Below are 20842 nucleotides of genomic sequence, written 5' to 3'. Positions count from 1 at the left end.
TTGGACGCCACGTTATCTCTCTCTTTCTTTCTGTGTCTCTTTCTCTCCCTTCCCACCCCCTATGTCTCTATCCAGAAGAAAAGGGAAAGAAAACTGGAAGCCTGGGATGGTGGAAACAAGCAGGCATAGAGCCCCAGCAATAAAAAAAAAAAAATGAATGAGAGTAAAAGAAGGACAATTCCCAAGCAAAAAACTAGTATGTCCTCTGATCAACACTGGCCACAGCTCTGCTGGCCTAGCAGCCCCACTCTCCAGCACCCAGCACCCGGACACCAGAGCCAAGGGAGGCAGTAGGCTGGGCGGAGGCCCCTACATGGGCACAAACGCCCACTTAAGGTGCAAAGCCCAAGGCTGAGCACTTTGCTTGTTGCCACAGCACCTCTGGTTCCCTCATGCAAAGGACCTGCCAAATGCAGTGTTGGGTCTGCCTCCCAAAGACAGACTCGTTCAGACTGCCAGGGCCCCAGAGTGACAGGGACAGCAGCTCTCTTCCCTTCTGGCCAAAATCACAGTGAACTTAGACCTGTGGGGACAGGTCCTCCAAGTCATGGTGCTGGGCTCCTGACAACCCATTTGGTTTTGATTCCCCCTCTACACCCCCAGCAGGGCCCAGTCTGCCCGGCATTCTGCCTTCCTCCCTGAGCTCCAACTGGACACAAATCTAAACCAGAACCCCCAGCCAGCGCATCTTAACAGAGACTATATTTACCCATCACCAAATTGTCTTGACGTGTGCTTAATTACTTAAATGTCTTTAATCCTCAGCCTTTTCTTCTAACCAAATGTAAACCAGTTCAGCTGGGTGAACGGTAAACCAGATGTTTACAGCACACAGCACGGTCTGGGCTGGGTCAGTAGAAATGAAGACATCATCTCAGGGAGCCGGGAAGGGAGATGCCCAAAGCACACATTTGTTGAAACGCTCTGACACCACATTGTCTTTGGAAGTGCAGCTCCATCAGTCTATAATTGTCTGTGAGAAGGCAGCAGCAGCTTCTGCATGAAGCAGGAGGGAAGCGTGGGCTCTCCCTGTCAGGGTCAGGAGGCCTAGGCTCACATCCCTGATGGAGTACATCCCAAAGCCACCCCACAGTGTCCCTTTCTCTTGGTGGTTAAGAGGCCACATGAGGCTGGGCAGGGTGTGAGCTCCTGTCTCACCATCATCCTGCAGAGCCTGGGGACACAAAAGCATTCCCATTCTGAGCCTCAGGTCTCAGCCCACATCTGTTGCCCTCTCAGGGTTCAGTGTGAGGGGGAGCCTTAGCTGCCTCTCCTAATATCTGTGGAAGGAAGCCTAAAGTGGAAAGTTAGAAGATGGCCCCAAATACCAGTCTTCCCAAACCACTCTAAGGTCAGCTCCAAGCCTTTTGCCTGTTTATGCTATTTTATTTTATAATATTTTAATTTTATTTATTTTAGATACAGAGAAATTGAAAGGGTAGAGAGAGATAGAGAAGAGGGAAGGGAGGGAAGGAAGGAAGGGGAGAGGGAGGGAGGAAAGAAGGGGAACGGTTGGAGAGTGGGAGGAACAGAAAGAGAGAGGGAGAGGGACCTACAGTACTGCTCCATCTCTTGTGAAGCTCCCTCCCTCAAAGTGGGGCCTGGGGGCCGGAACTTGTGCCCTTGAGCACCACAACTGCCCGTGTGCCAGTGCCCACCCCATCTATTTTGTTTTATGATTCCTTTTTCAATTTTTATTTACTTTCTTATTTTGAATAGAGACAAGAGAGAAATTGAAAGGGAAGGAGATAAAGGAAAGAGAGACAGATACCCATGCAATATATCACTGCCCTGAAACTTTCCCCTTATAGGTGGGGACTGTGGAGTTAAACCCAGGTCCTTGCACACTGAGCCACCACCCTGTCCCAAACTACTTTATTTTTTTTTATCTTCATGAGCCCTCTCCCCATCAAAGATAAAGAAAAGGGGAGACAGCAAATAAAAGAGCCTCTGCTGCCTGCTGGGTGAGGTGTGATGGAAAGTGGGTACTGAATACCTCAACTAGCACAAGAAAGATGACAGTAAAAGGTTGCCCTCCATGGAGAAGGTTTGGTCATCACAGGACCTGCAGAAAGCTGGTGGTTAGGGTCTGGTGGGAAGCCCAACAGCACAACAGTCACACTGTGGCAACTCTATGGTTGGTGGAACCAGAGCTGCTGTGGTATCTCTGCTCTCTGTCTCCATTCATAAAGAAACACTGAGAGAACTGGGCAGGAGTGGACACTCAGCAGTACCACACATATATGAGGCCCATATTCATTCCTGGCGCCACATAGAATGAGTTTTTTTTTTAAGCAAGGCTATGATCCCAACCTCAGAAGGCAGGCTACTCTTTACATGTGCAGATGGGAGCAAACAAAGAAGCCAGTGGCACCCAGTCCTGTGCAGAGAGCCCCCACTTACTGCCCTGGGTTCTTGGAAAGGGCATCACTAAGCAAAACAACTTAGGACAGAAGCAGGTGTTTGAATGGCAGCGTTTGTATTTCTCTTTATCTCGCTTGGGAGTTGCTATGGGAGGCCAGGGTTTCCCAAGTGTTCAGGGTGATCTCAATGCAAAAGGGGCTCAACCCAAGCTGGCCAGTGCTGTAAAATCTCTCCTTCCCAGCATCTCACTTTGCCTGTCTCTGGAATGATCTACCCTGTGCTCCTGACACTGCTCAGCCTCCTGGATGTGACCCTGGAAGCTGCCCTCAGGGACCTGCCCAGACCATCTCCTCTCTGGCTCTGGGCTTAATTGACTGAGAAAGAGAGAGAAAGAGAGAGAGAGAGAGAGAGAGAGAGAGAGGGGTCATGTTGCTCCTATGGATCGGAGTCTAGAAAAGGTTAGAACTAGGAAGATGCTTCAAGAGTGTTCAGGCATTTCTCTCTAGGTTAAGGGGAGAAACTGGCTGGGAGGGAACAGGAGATCGCAACTTCCACTTTCTCTATTAAACCTTTTATTAGTGACTTCATGCATTTATTAAAGTAACTGGTTGATTGGGTACTGAAGAAGACCCCTGGGTTCCAATGTGTTCCTAGATCTCTAACATTGTGCATCAAGTTAGTCTCTGCTGTGAAATGAATTAACCTGTGTGGAGCCTATCTGACATGGTCATGTAAAGGATCAAATGAGATAATGAGTGTAGAAATGCTTTGTAAAGCAAACAACTACACATATTCTTATTATTTTGGTTACAATACCTTTCTATCGAAATGTTTTATGTAAGTATACACACACACACACACACACACACACACACACACACACACACACACGGAGCCAAGCAGTGGTACACCCAGTTGAGTGAACTCACTTCAATGTGCAAGGACACAGGTTCAAGCCTCCTGCCCCCACCTGCAGGCATCTTGTTTCACATGTGGTGAAAGTGTCTCTCCTTCTCTCTCCCTCTGTATCTCCCCCTTCCCCTCTCAATTTATTACTGTTATATCAAATACAATAATAAAAGAAGGAAAATGGCTACTAGGAGTGACAGCCTGGCTGTGTAGGCACCCTAACAATAACTTTGGTGGTGGGGGGGATCCTAAGAGCAGAAGTCAGAGAGTTTGGGCCAGGCAGTGGTGCACCCAATTAAGGCACATTTACCATGTGCAAGGACCTGGGTTCAAGCCCTTGGCCCTCACCTATGGGGGGGAAGCTTCATGAGTAGTGAATCAGTGCTGCCAAATGTCTCTCTCTTGTAAAAGGCAGTAGCCTTGAAATTCCCTTTTTATGCAGTTGTTTAAGTGCTTTTAGTATGAGTTGCTTGTAGTATGAGGTGTAAAATTCCTTGCCCCTTCCCCCTTGAATAAGCAGGACCTAATCAGTTAAGGCCACCCATTGTTCGAAGGACCCTGCCTGGGGACAAGCCTTATCAGGACCTCATCAGTGAAGGCCACCCATTGTTCGAAGGACCCTACATGGGGACAAGCCTTATCAGGACCTTTGAACAGACTTTGTGGTGTGCTGTCTACCGGATGGGTGGTCATAGCCGATGGCAGGAGGATGTGCCTGGTTGAATTCTATTGGTTGTGTGATCTTACTATATTTGAAACTAGCCCGCGCTTTGCTTTGAATGGATCATGCTTTTGCTAAGTTTGAAATGATTGGATCTTGTGTTTGCTATAGCCTGTTATTGGATGTAGGTTGATAAGGTGATGTGCTCCCCCTCCCTGAGTGTAGTCTGAATTCCTATAAATTGTATGGTTTGAGCCCTGTTCGGGGTCGAGTTTGGTAGACTAACACCAGTCACCATCTCGGCCCGGATTGCAATTCGTCAATAAACATCTTTGCTTCCTTACAGTGGATGGTGGTTTGATTTATGCTCGCTAACATCTCTCTCCTCTCTAAATCCACTTTCTCAATATTTCTCTGTCCTATCAAATAAATTTGATGGCCTTATGGTTTGAATATTTGTATTCTATTTTTTCTTCTAGTTTCTGACATTCTATTTTAATTTGTCCTTTCCTGGTTCTTATTTTTGTTTTATTATTTATATCATGCTGTTTTATTGTTTTTCTTGTAAGCTACCCGAGAAATTTTATGGCATTATTCAAGAATATAAATAAATTAAAACATGCAACTCACATACAGCTTAGTGGCTTTGCAAAAAGAAGCATTCAAAAGTGTATTTTCTACAGAGAAAAATGTGGTGATACTAGATAAATTAGGTGTATTTCTGAACTATTATTAGTATACTGTTTTAGTGATTTTTAGTTCCTTTTTCATCTTCTAACTCTAAACTATGCTAACATTTATATATTTTATTTTTTCATTATAATTAGGCACAATCAGAAAGGAAATGAAGTTTCTTAATTACACAAGATAATTCTAAGAGTGAAGAACCAATGAAAACACATTGAAACCAGCTCCAAACACAGGTTTTTTTCCTTTTTCTTCTTTTTATGAGGCAACAACACTAAGCAGGAATATAAGTCAATTCTAGTCATTTGTGTTGCTATACTTAAACAAACAAATAAAAAGAACAGCAATAAAATCTACTTTGATCGCCTGGGTCAAGGGCCCTATTATCTGGGGGGGCTCATAATGTTATCACATATCTCTCTTTCTCCCTCTCTCTCTCTCCTCTCCCTCTTGTCTCTCTCTCTCTCTCTCTCTCTCTCTCTCCCCTCTTTCTGGTCTTCCCCATAAGTAAGTCAGTCAGTCAAAGTGCTTAGAGAGTATTGTATTCTCGTAGGCTGATATCAAACCACATGAAAACTGGTCTTTGAGTTTTCTCTTCAAATGGGGAGAAGAGAAGCTCAGTCTTACATCCCTATTATAGAGCCAGAAAATCAGTGGCAGCTACTGTAGAAGAAATGAATTTTAAAAACTCAAGTCAGTGAGACTCTTAGTTCATTGCATTCTAAAGGTAATGAAAGCAGAGCTGGGTCAACGGAGCCCAAGCTTTAGACCCAATGTTGACAATGACTTTGTATATTATTAACAGACAATTTGACCTCTTTGCACCCAGTTGTAGCTGGAGGTGATAATTACTAACAGCCCTACTTTCCTTGGGAGTCACGAAACTAATCTCAGATGATTGATGTAGATGCCTGGACACATCCATGAAAGATAAATGTGTTTCCTCTTTTTTTTTGCTATCTGTACATGTCTCTGTGACTGCACCTGTCAGCTCACCTCTTCATCATCTGTCTAGAGGTCTTTCTGCATGGTCAAACTAAGAGTACCTCAAGGCTAGAAATTAAGTCAAATTCATTTTGAAATCTCTCAGCTCCTATACTGTAACATCACTTAACCTAGCAGGTATTCAATGAATGTTTTCTGAGTGTCAAGAAAGAAATGATTATTTGAAAGGTACTCAATGAAAAACAAAGTCCTTACAATGTTTACTTTACAATGTTGAAAAGTCACCCCCCCCAAAAAAAAAAAAAAAACCTTCATGGACCCATAGTCAGGGCTATGAGGTTACTAGTGCAGGCACATTTAATTAATTTAATAAACCAAGCCCACTGAGTAGAACGTGCCAAGCAGAGGACTAAGCACACTGGGGCATACCCAAAAGTGAATTCAGACACATCTCAAGGACCAACAGGCTTGAGAAGCTATGCCTTGGTTATAGATGACCCAAGGAGGTGCTGATGTGGCAAGTAAGGGCGTAAGTCCAATAGAAGTTTTGAGCAAGGGACACTGAGGAAGAGCCATGGGGAGTGATGTGTGATCTGGACCTGGTCATGGATAGCTGGGGGCAGGGGGAGACAGGTAGAAAATTCAGGCAAAAGGAGCAGCCTGGTAAGTGGACAGTATATGAGCTTGAAAGATGCAAATTTAGACTAATGGGTGCTCATAGATAAGACATTAAGCATGTTGGGGGTTCAGTTTGATCATGTGTGAAGGAGGCTGGGCTATGGGGCCTTCAAGATGCCATTTTTACATAAAAAATTAAGGAGGCCAGGGTGCACTCATCTGAGTGAACACTTTACTTTGTGCAGGGATTCAGGTTCAAGTCCCCAGACTCTACCTGCAAGGGGGAAGCTTCAGGAGCAGTGAAACAGGTCTGCAGATGTTTCTCCTTCTTTCTCCCTCTCTACTGCCCCCTCACCCTCTCAATCTCTCTGTCCTTTCAAATGTAAAAAGAAAAGTTAAAAATGGCTACTGGGAGCGATGGAGTCTTTGTGTAGTCACCCAGACCCAGAGATAACCCCATTGGCAATAAAAATAAATAAATAAATAAATAAATAAATAAATAAATAAAAACTTAAGGGGGGCAAGTGCTGGTACACACAGCTGAACACACATATTACAATGGACAAGGGCCCAGGTTCCAGGCCCTGGTCTGTCTCCAGCTGCAGAGAGGAAGCTTCACTAGCAGTGAAGCAGGTCTGTAGCTATCTCCCTCCCTCCTCTGAATTTCTCTCTGTTCTATCAAAAATTAAAAAATAAAAAGGTAAAAAATGGCGATCAAGAGTAGCTGATTCATAGTGCTGGCATAGAGCCCCAGCAATAACCCTGGTGGAAATAAATAATTCAGTTAAGTAAGTAAGTAAGTAATGTCTCATATTTCATGCAGTTAAGAACTTTGGGAGAGAACACAGAGGCAGGTGATTGACCCTGTAGAGTGCACACACATAAAACCAGGCACGAGGACCCGGATTCAAGACATCACATGAGAACACCTGCATGCGGGGAGCTTCAGGAGTGGCGGGGAGCGTTGCGATGTCTTTACTTCTCTCTGTCTCTGTCTCTGTCTCTCGCCATCTGTCAATAAGGGGGAAATGGCTGCCTGTAGCAATGGTGTGCTGCAGGCATCCAGCCCCAGCAGTAGCCCTGGTTCAAAATAATAACAACTTTAGAGGAGTTGTGAAAAGAAAGGAGCAGAGCAGCTGGGCCAAGTGCAAGGAGGCTATGAAGAGAAAGGAGGTGTTCAGGGCCCTGGGGTGGTCAGGAAAGCACAGCTGGGGGGGGGGGGCGCCCAGCTCCACCAACAACACAGTACCTACAGGTACCAAAGTACCTACGGGGGTCTTGAGAATCAAGGAGGCGGTCAGGGGCCCCCTTGGCACTCATCCCACAGGACACAGGGTACTTCCTTACCCATGGTGTTGTTGGCCCGAGAGCAGGTTGTACGCTTCAGGATTTCGTGCACCTAAGGGAGACAACAGAGGTCACGTGAGCAGACAAGTGAGCAGGGATAGGAGCGGGAGTGCGCATGTGCGCATGCATATGGGTCTTCCTGGGGGAGGGGGCAATATAGGGAGAGGACGGTGCAGGACTGCAGTGCAAACCCATTCAAACGGAAATATTTGTGGGTAGAAAGACTGCTTAATGGTTCTGCAAAAGACTCTAGTGCCTAAGGCTTTGAGGTCCCAGGTTCAATTCCCCCCATTACCATAAACCAAAGCTGAATAATGCTCTGGTGTTCTCTCTCTTAAAGTTAAATTTTGAAAAATTGTTAATATATAGAAAAATAATATTTGGAGGCCTCAACACAATCTGACCTCCAGGCACAGGTTTGCAGTGACCCTTGGCCCCATGTTGGGAAAAAAAAAAATCAAAGGCTAGAAATTTCTACAGTTCCAGGAAGGGAGAATAAAACAGGAGGGAATCCCAGAGCCATATTATTCCCTGGGGACAAGAGAGGAAGCATCCCAGCTGGAAAGGGAGCCCTCAGGGAAGAGAAGAGTGCCTTGTCCATTTAGGCATAATGACAGACACTGTTCTATTTGGGCCACCCAAGCTCCTAAAAGTGCCTTGAGGACTAAAAAAGAGGACTGGAGAGATAGCATAATAATGATGCAAAAAGACTTTCCTGCCTGAAGAACCAAAGGTCCCAAGTTCAATCTTCAGTACCACCATCTCTTTGCCAGAGATGACCAATGGTCTGAAAAGACTAAATAAAAAAACAAAAATCAAAACAAAAGAACACTAGAAAAAGAGATATCTCCTAAAAGCCTGGACCAGGCAGAACAGAAGCAACCGGTGACGTTACTTTATAAGATACAGCTATGTATAAATAGCATAAGAGGACATAAATTATGTTGAGGTTTTGTACAATACAGCAAATTCTAATAATGGGGTTTTCAAAGTTAACCCAATTGCCAAATAATTTGGCTAGCAATAACTATATATTGCCTTCTTAAACCCTAAGAGAGCAGGAACCTTCCCCCTTCTCTGTAAAGCCTATACATCTCCCTGTCCTGGAACGTCTAGGGTGGGGCTCACTTTCCTGCATGCTTCTCTCAAGTCATACCAAGGGATACTGCATCTGCTGATTTCAACTTAATCAATGTAACCAGTACCACCTTGGCATGCTTCACTTTGGATTGTGTCCAGAGACATCAGGCGTGGGCTGTCAGCCCTTCAGCTTCATTACTATGCCACTAGGTCCCAGATGATACCATGATGCCAACCTGATTTCCCTGGGCAGATGACCCCACCAATGTGTCCTGGAGCCCCGCTTCCCCAGAGTCCTGCCCCAGAGAGACAGGATGGAGTATGGATAGGTCTGTCAACACCCATGTTCAAGGGGGGAAGCAACTACAAAAGCCAGACCTTCCACCTTCTACACCCTACAATTATCCTGGATCCATACTCCCAGAGGGATAAAGAATAGGGAAATTATCAAAGGAGGAGATTAGATATGGAGCTCTGGGGGGGGGAGCATTATGTGAAAATGTGCCCCTCTTATCCTATAGTCTTGTCAATATTTCCATTTTATAAATAAAAATTTTAAAAAAGAAAGATAAAATAAAACTACCAATGGTTTCACTCATATGTACTGAAACACATGAACTTGGAAAAAAAAAAAAAACTTAGAAGGAAACAAATTGTTTCCAAGAGTTTTTGAGAACTATAATGGTTATCATTTGAAGAGTGGGGGCACAAAACCTTGTGGGTACAGTGTGGAACTATATACCCTGTAACCCTATCATCTTGTAGTCTATTATCAACACCAAAATAAAAATATATATTTTAAAATGTAAAAACCAGTGATTTAAAAAATAAATACAAGGGCCTGGGCAGTAATACACCTGGTTGAGCACACACATCAAAGCACACAAGGATCCAGGTTCAAGTCCCTGCAGGGAGGAAGCTTCATGAGCAGTGAAGCAGGTCTGCAGATGTCTCTCTGTCTCTCTGTCTCTCCCCTCCCTCTCAATTTCTCTTTGTTTCTATGCAAAATAAAGTAATTGATACTAATATAAAATAAATAAATGCATATGAGTAAGACAAAAAAGAGAAAAAGGCTAATGCGTGTTGGCCATCGATGATATTATTTCTCTGTTTTGTTCTTTTCTTTTTCCCTACATCCTCACCTTGCTTCCCTCAGTGTCTTGAAGCTAGGGGGTCAGACACATTTCTGAGGTGCACAGCTGGTTGCTGCTCAGTGCTTACTATTGCCTAAGTAGGTCTTCCAGATGATGGAACTTGCAAGAACTGTTTGTCACATGCCAGAAGCTGGGGGCATTTCCTATAGAGGAAACAGGGGCACGGTTGGACCAGTGTGAGCCTTCTGGCCAACTAGATGTTGGCCTAAGTCTGTGCCAGTTTATAAAGAGATGTCCAGAAGGGAGCCAGCTCTAAGGCAAACAGCTGGTTACCCAGACCACCATGAAGAAGCAGGCCTGGAGAGCCAGGCAGTGGCACATCTGGTAAAGTACACATATTACCATGTCGAATCCCTACCTTCAGGGGGGAAGCCTCACGTGTGGTAAAGCAATGTTGCAGGTGTCTCTTTCTCCCTTTCTATTTCTCCTTTCCCTCTCAATTTCTCTCTGCCATATAAAATAAAATAAAATGGATAAAATGGCTGCCAGAAGCGATGGATTTATCGTACAGGCAATGAGCCCAGCAATAAGCCTAGTGGCAATAAAAAATAAACTTAGAAAATTTTAAAAAATAAATAAAAGAAGCAGGTCCAGGGGAGATGCCCACACCTCTGCAATGTCCTCAGACAACAACACAGGGCAAAGTGATGAACCAAACCGCAGGCTCTCCCCTTCCCCTTACACAGCACAGAATAGCTTGGGGAGAGAGCAGGAGTGGAAAATAGAAGCTTCCAGGAGAGATGAATGAGGGAAGAAGTGTTACTCTCTCATCATTCACAGGCCCACATTCCAGGCACCAGACCTAAAGAGAGTGGTAAATAAATAGCTTCCAGCAGACAGGGATAGAAGAATGTTTAATTCTCTTCTAATATAGTACAGCAATTCAATAGCAATAATAATTAGGAACAGGATTTATATGGCATTGTATTGTTTTACAAGCACTTTAAAGTTTTCGGGTAATCTCTATAACACCCTATAACTTACAGCCGTGAAACCCAAGCCACAGGGAGACACAATGGCTGCAGTGGCATCAACCAAGAAAAATGGGAAATTTCTGATTTTTTTCATAGGGAGAAAAAACAAAGTGGATGTCTATTTTAAAGCTCCCCAAAACTCCAAGTTAATGGGACCAAAGGTATGTTCTTTGAGTAAAAAAAAAAAAAATCAAGATCATGTTTTCTTTGTGTCTCAGAAATATAGCTTCTTCTGTCCCTTCTTATTCTTTTTCCTGTGTGTGTATATGCAAGACTTATTTTTAATCAGATTTTATGATTTATCATTGGTCTCTAATATGAATTAAGTTCAGGAGGTAAGTGTCACACTATATTAACTTGTGTGTTCTAGGCATCTCACACTTACTCCTCCTCCTCCTGTTGGAACTTGAGCACTTTCCCAGAAATCACAGAGACTCCCTGTGATGTGACTAAGTACTCAGCATTCCTTGGGGCCCTCTTCTCTCCTCATGCCATGAATAGACTAGCCTCTAGGTAGATAAAGAACAAAATAGTTAATGAATGGTGACACTTTGCGGCTTAGACCAAGGTCATCAGGACATAGAACTTGTACAGGTTTTCCCCAGAATCAATCATGCTGATAAATTAAAAACAAAACAAACAAACAAACAAAAAAACCTTGACACCAAAAGGCAAAAGTACTCTAAGGAACAGCCTTCTCAGCCACCAGGGTTGACTTTGCATTAGATGAGCTGATGACTTTTCTGTTTGGAGAAACTAGCTGCCTAAGTGCTTAGGACTTGTTTGCAGGTGACAAAAAATAAGAGAGAAGGGCTGAAGAGACAACATAATGGTTCTGCAAAAGATATTCTGAGGTCCCAGATTCAATAACCAGCACCATCATAAGCCAGAGCTGAACAGTGCTCTGGTGTTTTTCTCTTTCTCTCTGTATCATTCTCATTAAAATAAAATAAGAAAACAAAAGTGAGGAGAGAAACACAGCTGCCCAGCTGTGGATCCAAGTTCAGAGACTAGCAATCTATATAAATTTTAGTTTTCCCAGTTGTTTCCTTTTCAGAAGCTCAGGTCCAGCAGCTGCAAAGGATGGCCTGAGTAGCTGAAATCCCCAGCAGCTCTGATGTCCCTGCCTTTGGGATTCCCATCAGGGCCTTAGTGAAGAACCTGAGGCCATCAGTGAGGACAATTGTTTGCTATTTCTCTTGCTACTATGATTGGGATACTCCTGGAGTCCCCTCATAGTTGCTAGGCAACTCCAAACAAATAAAGGTGGAAGACTGCAGGAGGGTAAGAAAGTTCTCTGCCAATCTGGGTGCTCTGATTCTCCCTGCCCCTTCCCCAGCCCACCTCGATGCTCAATGCTGGCTTAACCTGTTACTTACAATGCGGCTACGAGTGGCATTATCAAAGAAAGTGTCTTTATCCTGGATGTTGTACCTGCAGAGACCAAAAACAAAAAGTCTCACATCAACCTTATCCTGATACTAAAGCAAGGCTCAAATAAGCAATGCAGTGAGATATTTAAGGCACACACACACACACACACACACACACACACAGAGACTCAGTATTCAAGCTCTTTTGATCCAATAATTTTGAAAACTTAATATAGGGAAAATAAAGTCAGCAGAAGTGAAAAAAAAAAGTCCCATCAATAAAGACTCCATACAAAGCTACTTATAATACAGATTATGGACTTGAGACACAGTTCCAAATTCCATATGATAACCATGCAGCTGTTGAAAACTGTATTCATGAAATGTTATAAATGGTCAAATGTCACAGTATGATAAAAGATAATTCTGCTACCTAAGCTTTAAAAATACAAGTATACAAAAAGGATTATTGTGTATGGATAAGGATGATGAAAAGCTGAACATGTATAACTTCAGAATGCTGGGATTATTGTTCTTTATTTTTTAAATGTTTATGTAGTAGTTCCAAAACAGTCATATTAACTAGATACAAGTCATAATTATGTAAGACCCTCTGTTTGAAACTTCATATATTGACTTTTCACTCAAAATAAATAATAAACCACTATATAGTGGTCTGGAAGGTGGATAAAGCATTAGACTCTCAAACCTGCGGTCCTGAATTCAATCCTCTGTAGTGTATGTTCTATAGTGATATTGTGGCTCCCTCTCTTATTAATAAATTAAATCTTCAAGAAAGAAGAGAGAGATAAAGAGGAAAGAGTGAAAAGAAGGAATGAAGGAAGGAAAGGAAGGAGGGAGGGAAGAAGGAAGAAAGGAAGAGAGAGAGAAAGAAAGAAACTATCTACACACTGTTAATTGCATTTAGGGCACAGGGATCTGGGCACATCAATGTGAGAACAATGCTCAAACCCCCATGAGCCCAGTGACTGTGGTATTTAGGTTTCCATATAGCTGGTAAAGAGTAGACAAGTGACTTCTGTGACCACCCAGAAGACTGACACCACCTAGTTGAGAACACAGTACCCTGGTTCAAGCCCCAACCCCCACCTGAAACAGGGAGTCTTCACAGGTGGTGAAGCAGGTTTGCAGGTGTCTCTCTGTCTCTCCCCCTCTCTATATCCTACTTCCTTCTCAATATCTCTCTGCCTCTATCCAAAATAAGTAAATAAATAAAAGAAAATATATTTTTTATTTTTTATTTAAGAAAGGATTAATTAACAAAACCATAGGGTAGGAGGGGTACAATTCCATACAATTCCCACCACCCAATCTCCATTTCCCACCCCCTCCCCTGATAGCTTTCCCATTCTCTGTCCCTCTGGGAGCATGGACCCAGGGTCATTGTGGGTTGCAGAAGGTAGAAGGTCTGGCTTCTGTAATTGCTTCCCCGCTGAACATGGGCCTAACAAAAGGACTTTTCAAAGTTAACCCAATTACCAAATAATGTGATGATAACATTAACTATCGATTGTCTTTTTGAACCCTAAGACAGCAGGAACCTCACATCTCCACTATAGAGCCTCTACTTCCCCCAGTCCTGGAACCCTTGGATAGGGCCCACTTTCCCGCATGCCTCTCCCAATCCATACCAAATAATATTGCATCCGCCGATCACAACCTAACCAATACAACGATTGCCACCTCAACATGCTTCACTTCAGAAAATATCTTTAAAGGACTTTATATTTGGGAGTCGGGTGGTAGCATAGTGGGTTAAGCGCATGTGGCATGAAGCACAAGGACTGGCGTAAAGATCCAGGTTCGAGCCCCGGCTCGCCACCTGCAGGGAAGTAGCTTCACAGGTGGTGAAGCAGGTCTGCAGGTGTCTGTCTTTCTCTCCCCCTCTCTGTCTTCCCCTTCTTTCTCCATTTCTCTCTGTCCTATCCAGCAATGACGACATCAGTAACAACAACAATAACTACAACAACAATGAAAAAACAACAAGGTCAACAAACAGGGAAAATAAATTTTAAAAAAAATTTAAAAGACTTTATGTTTTAAAAAGAAGGTGTTGAAGAGCTAGTCTTAAATGTTTGCAGAAGTCACTTGTCGAATGAATGGAGCTATGTGGGTGGTGGCAGCCCAGATGAAGGCAGGCCGAAGAAAAGGGAAGCATGGGAAACGCAGAGAGAACTAAAAAGACAGCACATAAGGAGGTCAGTATGCCAGGCCTTTCTCAGCCACTTTGGACACTGTGACTTTGGACAGGGCCAGGACCTTAGTTTCCTCTCTGTAACAGAAGAATGGTTGAATCAGGGTGGCCACCTCACAATGAGCGAGTAAGGATTCAATGAGGAGATAGTCACAGAAGGAATAGCACATGCACGTGATTAGGATTATCATTTTTTATTTAATTTATTCCTTTTTTTCTGTTTAGAGACAGAGAGAAACTGAGAGGGAAGGGGGAGATAGAGAGAGAGAAGGAGAGATACCTGCAGCCCTGCTTTACCACTCATGAAGCTTTCCTCCATGCAGATGTGTACTGTGGGCTTAAACCCAGGTCCTCGTGCATTGTAACATGTGCTCTCCACCACATGCACCACTTCCTAGCCCATGTGTCTAAGAGTATTATCCAACATGACAGATATAGGTAGAAGATACTCTCTAACCATCAGCAGAATCATTGCTCCATGAGGGACTTCTCTTCAAAAGATCCTTCTATCTTCCTTACCTCTCCCTGCCCCTTCTTTTTCCTCTCTTATCTGACTCTCTTAATTGTTGCTGACAGTCTTTTATTTTCTCATCAACTCTTAAAACAGAATGAAGTTTTGGCTGCTGTCTCTCCCACTTCCCAACCAAGACTTCACCTTCAAATGATGCCCAAAGGGCCATCCCTCTAAAGAACTTTCACTCTCTCTCCTTGAGTGGGGCCCTCTCCACCTCCCCAATGTTTCGGTCAGTGAGTGCATTTGGAAGGTGGCTGGGAATACCACAATCCACAAGTTTCATCTGCATTCTCTCTCCCTGGTTTATAGCAATGTATTGAAGCCCTAATCAACTGGGAACTGTGCAGAAAACATTCCACACAAAAGATTCATAAGTATCTGGCCATTTATCTTACAGAATTCTAATGTTTATGGTTGGCTGATTCTTTACCAGCCATTGTGCAAAATGATTGTTAGGTATTATCTCACTTAAGGAAGACAACTCATCAGATGGACACAGGAACTGCCTCACTGTGAGAATATCCTTCCTCTCCTCTTCCAAGTACTTATTTTCCGTTCCCATCCCTTCCCACTAGCCCATCCTTATAGTTCCAGTACTCACAGGTACATCTTTTCCCTGGAAAATGGGTAAGAAAGGTTTTTCATCTTGTTGGTTTTGTGCTCTGGGACTTTGGGCTGCAGGGGTGAGCTCATCTTCTGAAGAATCTCATTGAACTTCTTTGCGATGCTGCCTTCTGATTTGATCTCATACATCTACAAAAGGCAAAGACAGTGGGTCTGAATAGGAGGCCACATCCAGAGCTCAGAGAAGGTACACTGCACAGCCAAAGCAGCACTGAGCATATGTCCCTGGGGAGGGGGTGGGGATGGAAGGGCACACTCTGGGGAGAAGAAGAGACCTAGAGAAACAGAAAGTAAGGTCTTTCCCTTCCTCATTATGCCCCTCCAACACAGATTCTGCTCCCTCCACTCAATGATGTGTTAAAGTGGAGGTGATGTCTACAGGCAAACATGAGAAGGTTTCACACCATCCATATGATACTGTTGCCTCATGCTGAGAGAAACAAAAGACCCATTATATGGCGGTCTTCAAGTCATCACACTCAGTATTTTATAGAAATTAGTCATGGCAATCTCAGCTAGGTAGATAATAGTATCTTTGTATTTATGAGGAAGAAATTAACATAAGTTAAGCCATCAAAAGTTGCACAGATAGCAGCTGGGTGGCAGCATTGAATTTGACATGTTTATGCAATTATCTAAATAAAAGTCTCTATATGCCCTTTTATGCCCTTATATGGCCTTCTGGCAGCACTGTGTGTGTGTGTGTGTGTGTGTGTGTGTGTGTGTGTTCCTGCTGGGAAATATCTAATCAGTGAATTGGCTTTCAAAGTATTAAAAATACCCACCTATGGTAAAATACTTTCCCACCTACACCTCAAGGACATCTTTGATGAAATAAACCCAATTGCAAGAAATACTAAAGCAGAAACAAATCAATGGGACTACATCAAATTGAAAAGCTTCTGCACATCCAAAGAAATTATCACACAAACAAAGAGACCCCTCACAGAATGGGAGAAGATCTTCACATGCCATACATCAGACAAGAAACTAATCACCAAAATATATAAAGAGTTCAGCAAACCTAACACAAAAAAAGCAAATGACCCCATCCAAAATGGGCAGAGGATATGAACAAAACATTCACCTCAGAGGAGATCCAAAAGGCTAACAAACATATGAAAAACTGCTCTAGGTCACTGATTGTCAGAGAAATGCAAATTAAGACAACACTGAGATACCACCTCACTCCTATAAGAATGGCATACATCAAAAAGGACGGCAGAAACAAATGCTGGAGAGGCTGTGGGGACAGAGGAACCCTTTTGCATTTCTGGTGGGAATGTAAATTGGTCCCGCCTCTGTGGAAAGCAGTCTGGAAAACTCTCACAAGGCTAGACATGGACCTTCCATATGATCCAGTATAACCTCTCCTGGGGTTATACCCCAAGAACTCCATAACACCCAACCAAAAAGAGGTGTGTACTCCTATGTTCATAGCAGCACAATTCATAATAGCTAAAACCTGGAAGCAACCCAGGTGCCCAACAACAGATGAGTGGCTGAGAAAGCTGTGGTATATATACACAATGGAATACTATACAGCCATCAAGAACAATGAACCCACCTTCTCTAACCCATCTTGAACAGAGCTAGAAGGAATTATGTTAAGTGAACTAAGTCAGAAAGATAAAGATGAGTATGGGATGATCCCACTCATCAACAGAAGTTGAGAAAGAAGATCAGAAAGGGAAACTAAAAGCAGGATCTGACTAAATTGAAAGTAGGGCACCAAAGTAAAAACCCTGTGGTGAGGGGTAGACATACAGCTTTCTGGGCCGGTGGGGGGTGGGGGTGTGTGGGTGGAATGGAACACAGTCTTTTGGTGGTGGGAATGGTGTTTATGTAACTCCTAGTAAAGTGTAGTCATATAAATCACTAGTTAATTAATATGAGGGGGGAAAATTAATTGTATGTCTCAAAGTTTTTAAAACACAGACTGAGTCTTATTATTATATAGGCTGTGTATTTGATATGCGGACTCTCTCAAAAGCCTAGACCAAGTAGATCAGAGGCAACTAGTGGCTATTTACAAGATACTGTGTACTATACAGCAAACCCTAACAAAAGGACTTTTCAGAGTTAACCCAATTACCAAATAATGTGATGATAACATTAACTATCCATTGTCTTCTTGAACCCTAAGACAGCAGGAACCTCACATCTCCACTATAGAGCCTATATTTCCCCCAGTCCTGGAACCTTAGGATGGGGCCCACTTTCCCACATGCCTCTCCCAATCCGTATCAAATAATACTGCATCAGCTGATTGCAACCTAATCAACGCAATGATTGCCACTTCAACATGCTTCAGCTCAGACTGTGTCCAGAGACTTCACGTGTGGAATGACAACCCTTCAACTTCATTACTTGGGTGAGACCTTTCCTTTTATAGCATTCTCTAATTCCACCCCAGGTGGTTCACTTCCTAACAAAGTCCCAAAACCTAGATATAGACCAGGTTCTGTGAGAGAGAGCATATGTTCACACGTATCCATAAACAAGTGCAAAATATATACCTGAAAGCAGAAGTACACTAGAGTTTGCAGTGAGTACCCCCCAACACTTCATCTCCACTATTCCAACCTTTGGGTCCATAATTGCTCAACAATTTGTTTGGCTTTGTATGTTAACTCTCTTTTCAGCCACCAGGTTCCAGATGCCATCAGGATGCCAGCCAGGCTTCCCTGGACTGAAGACCCCACCAATGTGTCCTGGAGCTCTGCTTCCCCAGAGACCCACCCTACTAGGGAAAGAGAGAGGCAGACTGGGAGTATGGACTGACCAACCAGTCAACGTCCATGTTCAGTGGGGAAGCAATTACAGAAGCCAGACCTTCCACCTTCTGCAACCCACAACAACCCTGGGTCCATACTCCTAGAGGAACAGAGAATGGGAAAGCTATCAGGGAAGGGGATGGGATATGGAGATTGGGTGGTGGGAATTGTGTGGAATTATACCCCTTCTACCCTATAGTTTTGTTAATTTATCCTTTCTTAAATAAAGAATAAATTTTTAAAAATAATAAATAAATAAATATTTAAAGAACAAATAAACCAAGACTATAAAAATGAATTAGCTAAATGCTGACAGACTTCTTTCACTTTCACTCTAAACCCACCTTTCTCCCAGAGGAATGTTCTAGTAACAATTTGTTCTCATTGTATCACAACTTCTTGTACACATATATAGCTGGACACCTCTATAAACACAACTGTGATCATATTTCAAAGTATCTTCATTTACTTTTATCACTTAGTAAGGAAACACAAACATTTATCTTTCCAGGTGAGTTGACAGGAAGCTACACTAACAGATGCATAGTATTACACATTAGACATTAATCCTCATTTTCCCAATGATGCACATTTATTTTATTGTGTGCAGGACATGTGATTCATTTTGTTGGATCATAGTTCAATTAGCACTACCTTATAAATACTTTGGAGGAGTAAAGCTTGAATAGCTAGAGATGAAGATGATCTAGGTGAATAAAAACATAGAAGAGTCTGTGTTGGTTTTCTAAAGGGTTTAGGCAGGCCTGGTCTGTCTGAAGCAATAAGACTTTGATAGGGGAGAGGGATACTGCCAGAGTGGGGAAAAGGAAGAAAGAAAGAAAGAAAGAAAGAAAGAAAGAAAGAAAGAAAGAAAGAAAGAAAGAAAGAAAGGAAGGAAGGAAGGAAGGAAGGAAGAAAGAAAGAAAGAAAGAAAGAAGGAAAGAAAGAAAGAGAAAGAAAGAAAGAAAAGACAGGGAGACCTTCCCTGGAGAGCCTGTTGTGTTGGTCAACAAAGGCTTTGAGCAATATCAAAGCCAAAGCAACACACTAAGGAGATAATTGAGTATATAACTAGATAATAAGCCAACCTGCTGAAAGATGGAAGTCTTCTCTTTCTAGGAGCACACACCACTCAGTAAACATCTCCTATGTGCCTGACTCAGAGTGGATGTTAGTGCAGGCCTTAAAGTACAGTGCAGATGAAAGAGGCATCGAGTGTCTCCATCAGCATCATAGAGGCGGTACAATTCAGATAAGAATTATTGAGCAGATGAACCCAGTGGCAAAGCTTGTGTTCTTGGCTGAATTGTTCCACAGCTTCAATTTCTAACAGAGGCTTAGACATAGGAACAAAGCTGTGTAGGTAACACTATTCCAGTGCTGCCATTATGCTCTTGACCTTCCTGTGCAGTGCAAAAAGGTTCATCTCTTGAGCATCTTTGTACCTGAAAAGGCAGGAACTGAAATCTCTCTCCCTCCCCCCCTCTCTCTCTCCCTCTTCCTCCCTCTCCCTCTCCCTCTCCCTCTCCCTCTCCCTCTCCCTCTCCCTCTCCCTCTCCCTCTCCCTCCCTCCCTCTCTCTCCCTCTCCTTCCCACTCCCTCTCCCTCTCCCTTTCCCTCTCCCTCTCCTCCCCCTCTCCTTCTCCCTCTCCTCCCCCTCCCTCTCTCTCCACATCCCACAGGTCACTCAGGGTGGGCTCTGACCAGACACATGCACAGGCCCTGCATGAGACAGTATCATTTTGACATGCCCTTACCTTGTGTCCAGAAATGCCTGTGCATGGAAATTAAAGTTGTAGGGCAGGAAGAGGAAGTCAATAGGCTCTGCCTTCCAGATGCCTGGAGATGAGAGACTTGGACCAAATAAGGCATTTCTTCTTGGGCCACTTCTCACTTCTGCCTCTTATTTCCTAGACTAGGGAGCCTTCAACTCCAGCTACATCTGATCTTACATCTTCTCTTTATTAGATGATTGATTAAAGGTTGCTGGATTTAACAAAAGTTAAAAATTCAACTTCTGGCTAAGCAGTGAACAATTTTGGTCATATCCCATGTAACATTCTGGATATATTTATACAAAATGATGATCCACTGTTCACCTGACACTGAATGTAACCAGGTAATGTAACCCTACACTTGCCAGCCTCTGATTCAGTCTCCATGCTGGAGACAGAGTGATGTTTCTGAGACAGGAATATGATCACGCTGCCTCCCCACAAAACAAAACAAAACAAAACAAAACAAAAACCTTAAAAGTCAACAGTTCTCACTGCTCTTCTGAACATGATTCAGGTTCGTAACATAGCCCAGGAGTTCCTGTAGAAGTCTCTGCCTTTATCGTCTGTTGTGGATCCAAACTCCTCTCCTTCATAGCACTTGGCATAGCCATTCTTTTACATTGACTTGAGTGAGGATTGGACTCATGTTCAGCTTCCCCCAATAAATAAACCATAACTTCCATGAAGGCGGGGGACTGTCTACATGCTCCTAGCTGCGAATGAATATAGGAAGGAGGCATCTCTGGAGAGTCAGGACTGATGTCAGCAGTTGCCACCAATAAGGGAGCCCAGGATAGGGACAGAACTTCCATAAGGTAACAG

At 43.3% G+C, this 20842-nt stretch overlaps 1 protein-coding gene across 1 annotated transcript in view; it reads right to left on the bottom strand.

Moving 5' to 3' along the window:
• ANO2 (anoctamin 2) overlaps positions 1–20842 on the bottom strand; it is a 365356-nt gene that overhangs the window by 237709 nt on the left and 106805 nt on the right. The window contains exons 5-7 of the mRNA XM_060190229.1: positions 15443–15594; positions 12119–12173; positions 7532–7583 (exon numbers count right to left, since the gene is read on the bottom strand). Of these exons, the coding sequence (XP_060046212.1) occupies positions 7532–7583; positions 12119–12173; positions 15443–15594 (259 nt within the window). The remainder of the gene's footprint in view (positions 1–7531; positions 7584–12118; positions 12174–15442; positions 15595–20842) is intronic.

This window comes from Erinaceus europaeus, chromosome 4 (assembly GCF_950295315.1).
Source record: "Erinaceus europaeus chromosome 4, mEriEur2.1, whole genome shotgun sequence".
NCBI classification, from domain to species: Eukaryota; Metazoa; Chordata; class Mammalia; order Eulipotyphla; family Erinaceidae; genus Erinaceus; species Erinaceus europaeus.
Note: the sequence above shows the minus strand (reverse complement) of the source record. Positions and strands in the feature narration are given on the sequence as shown.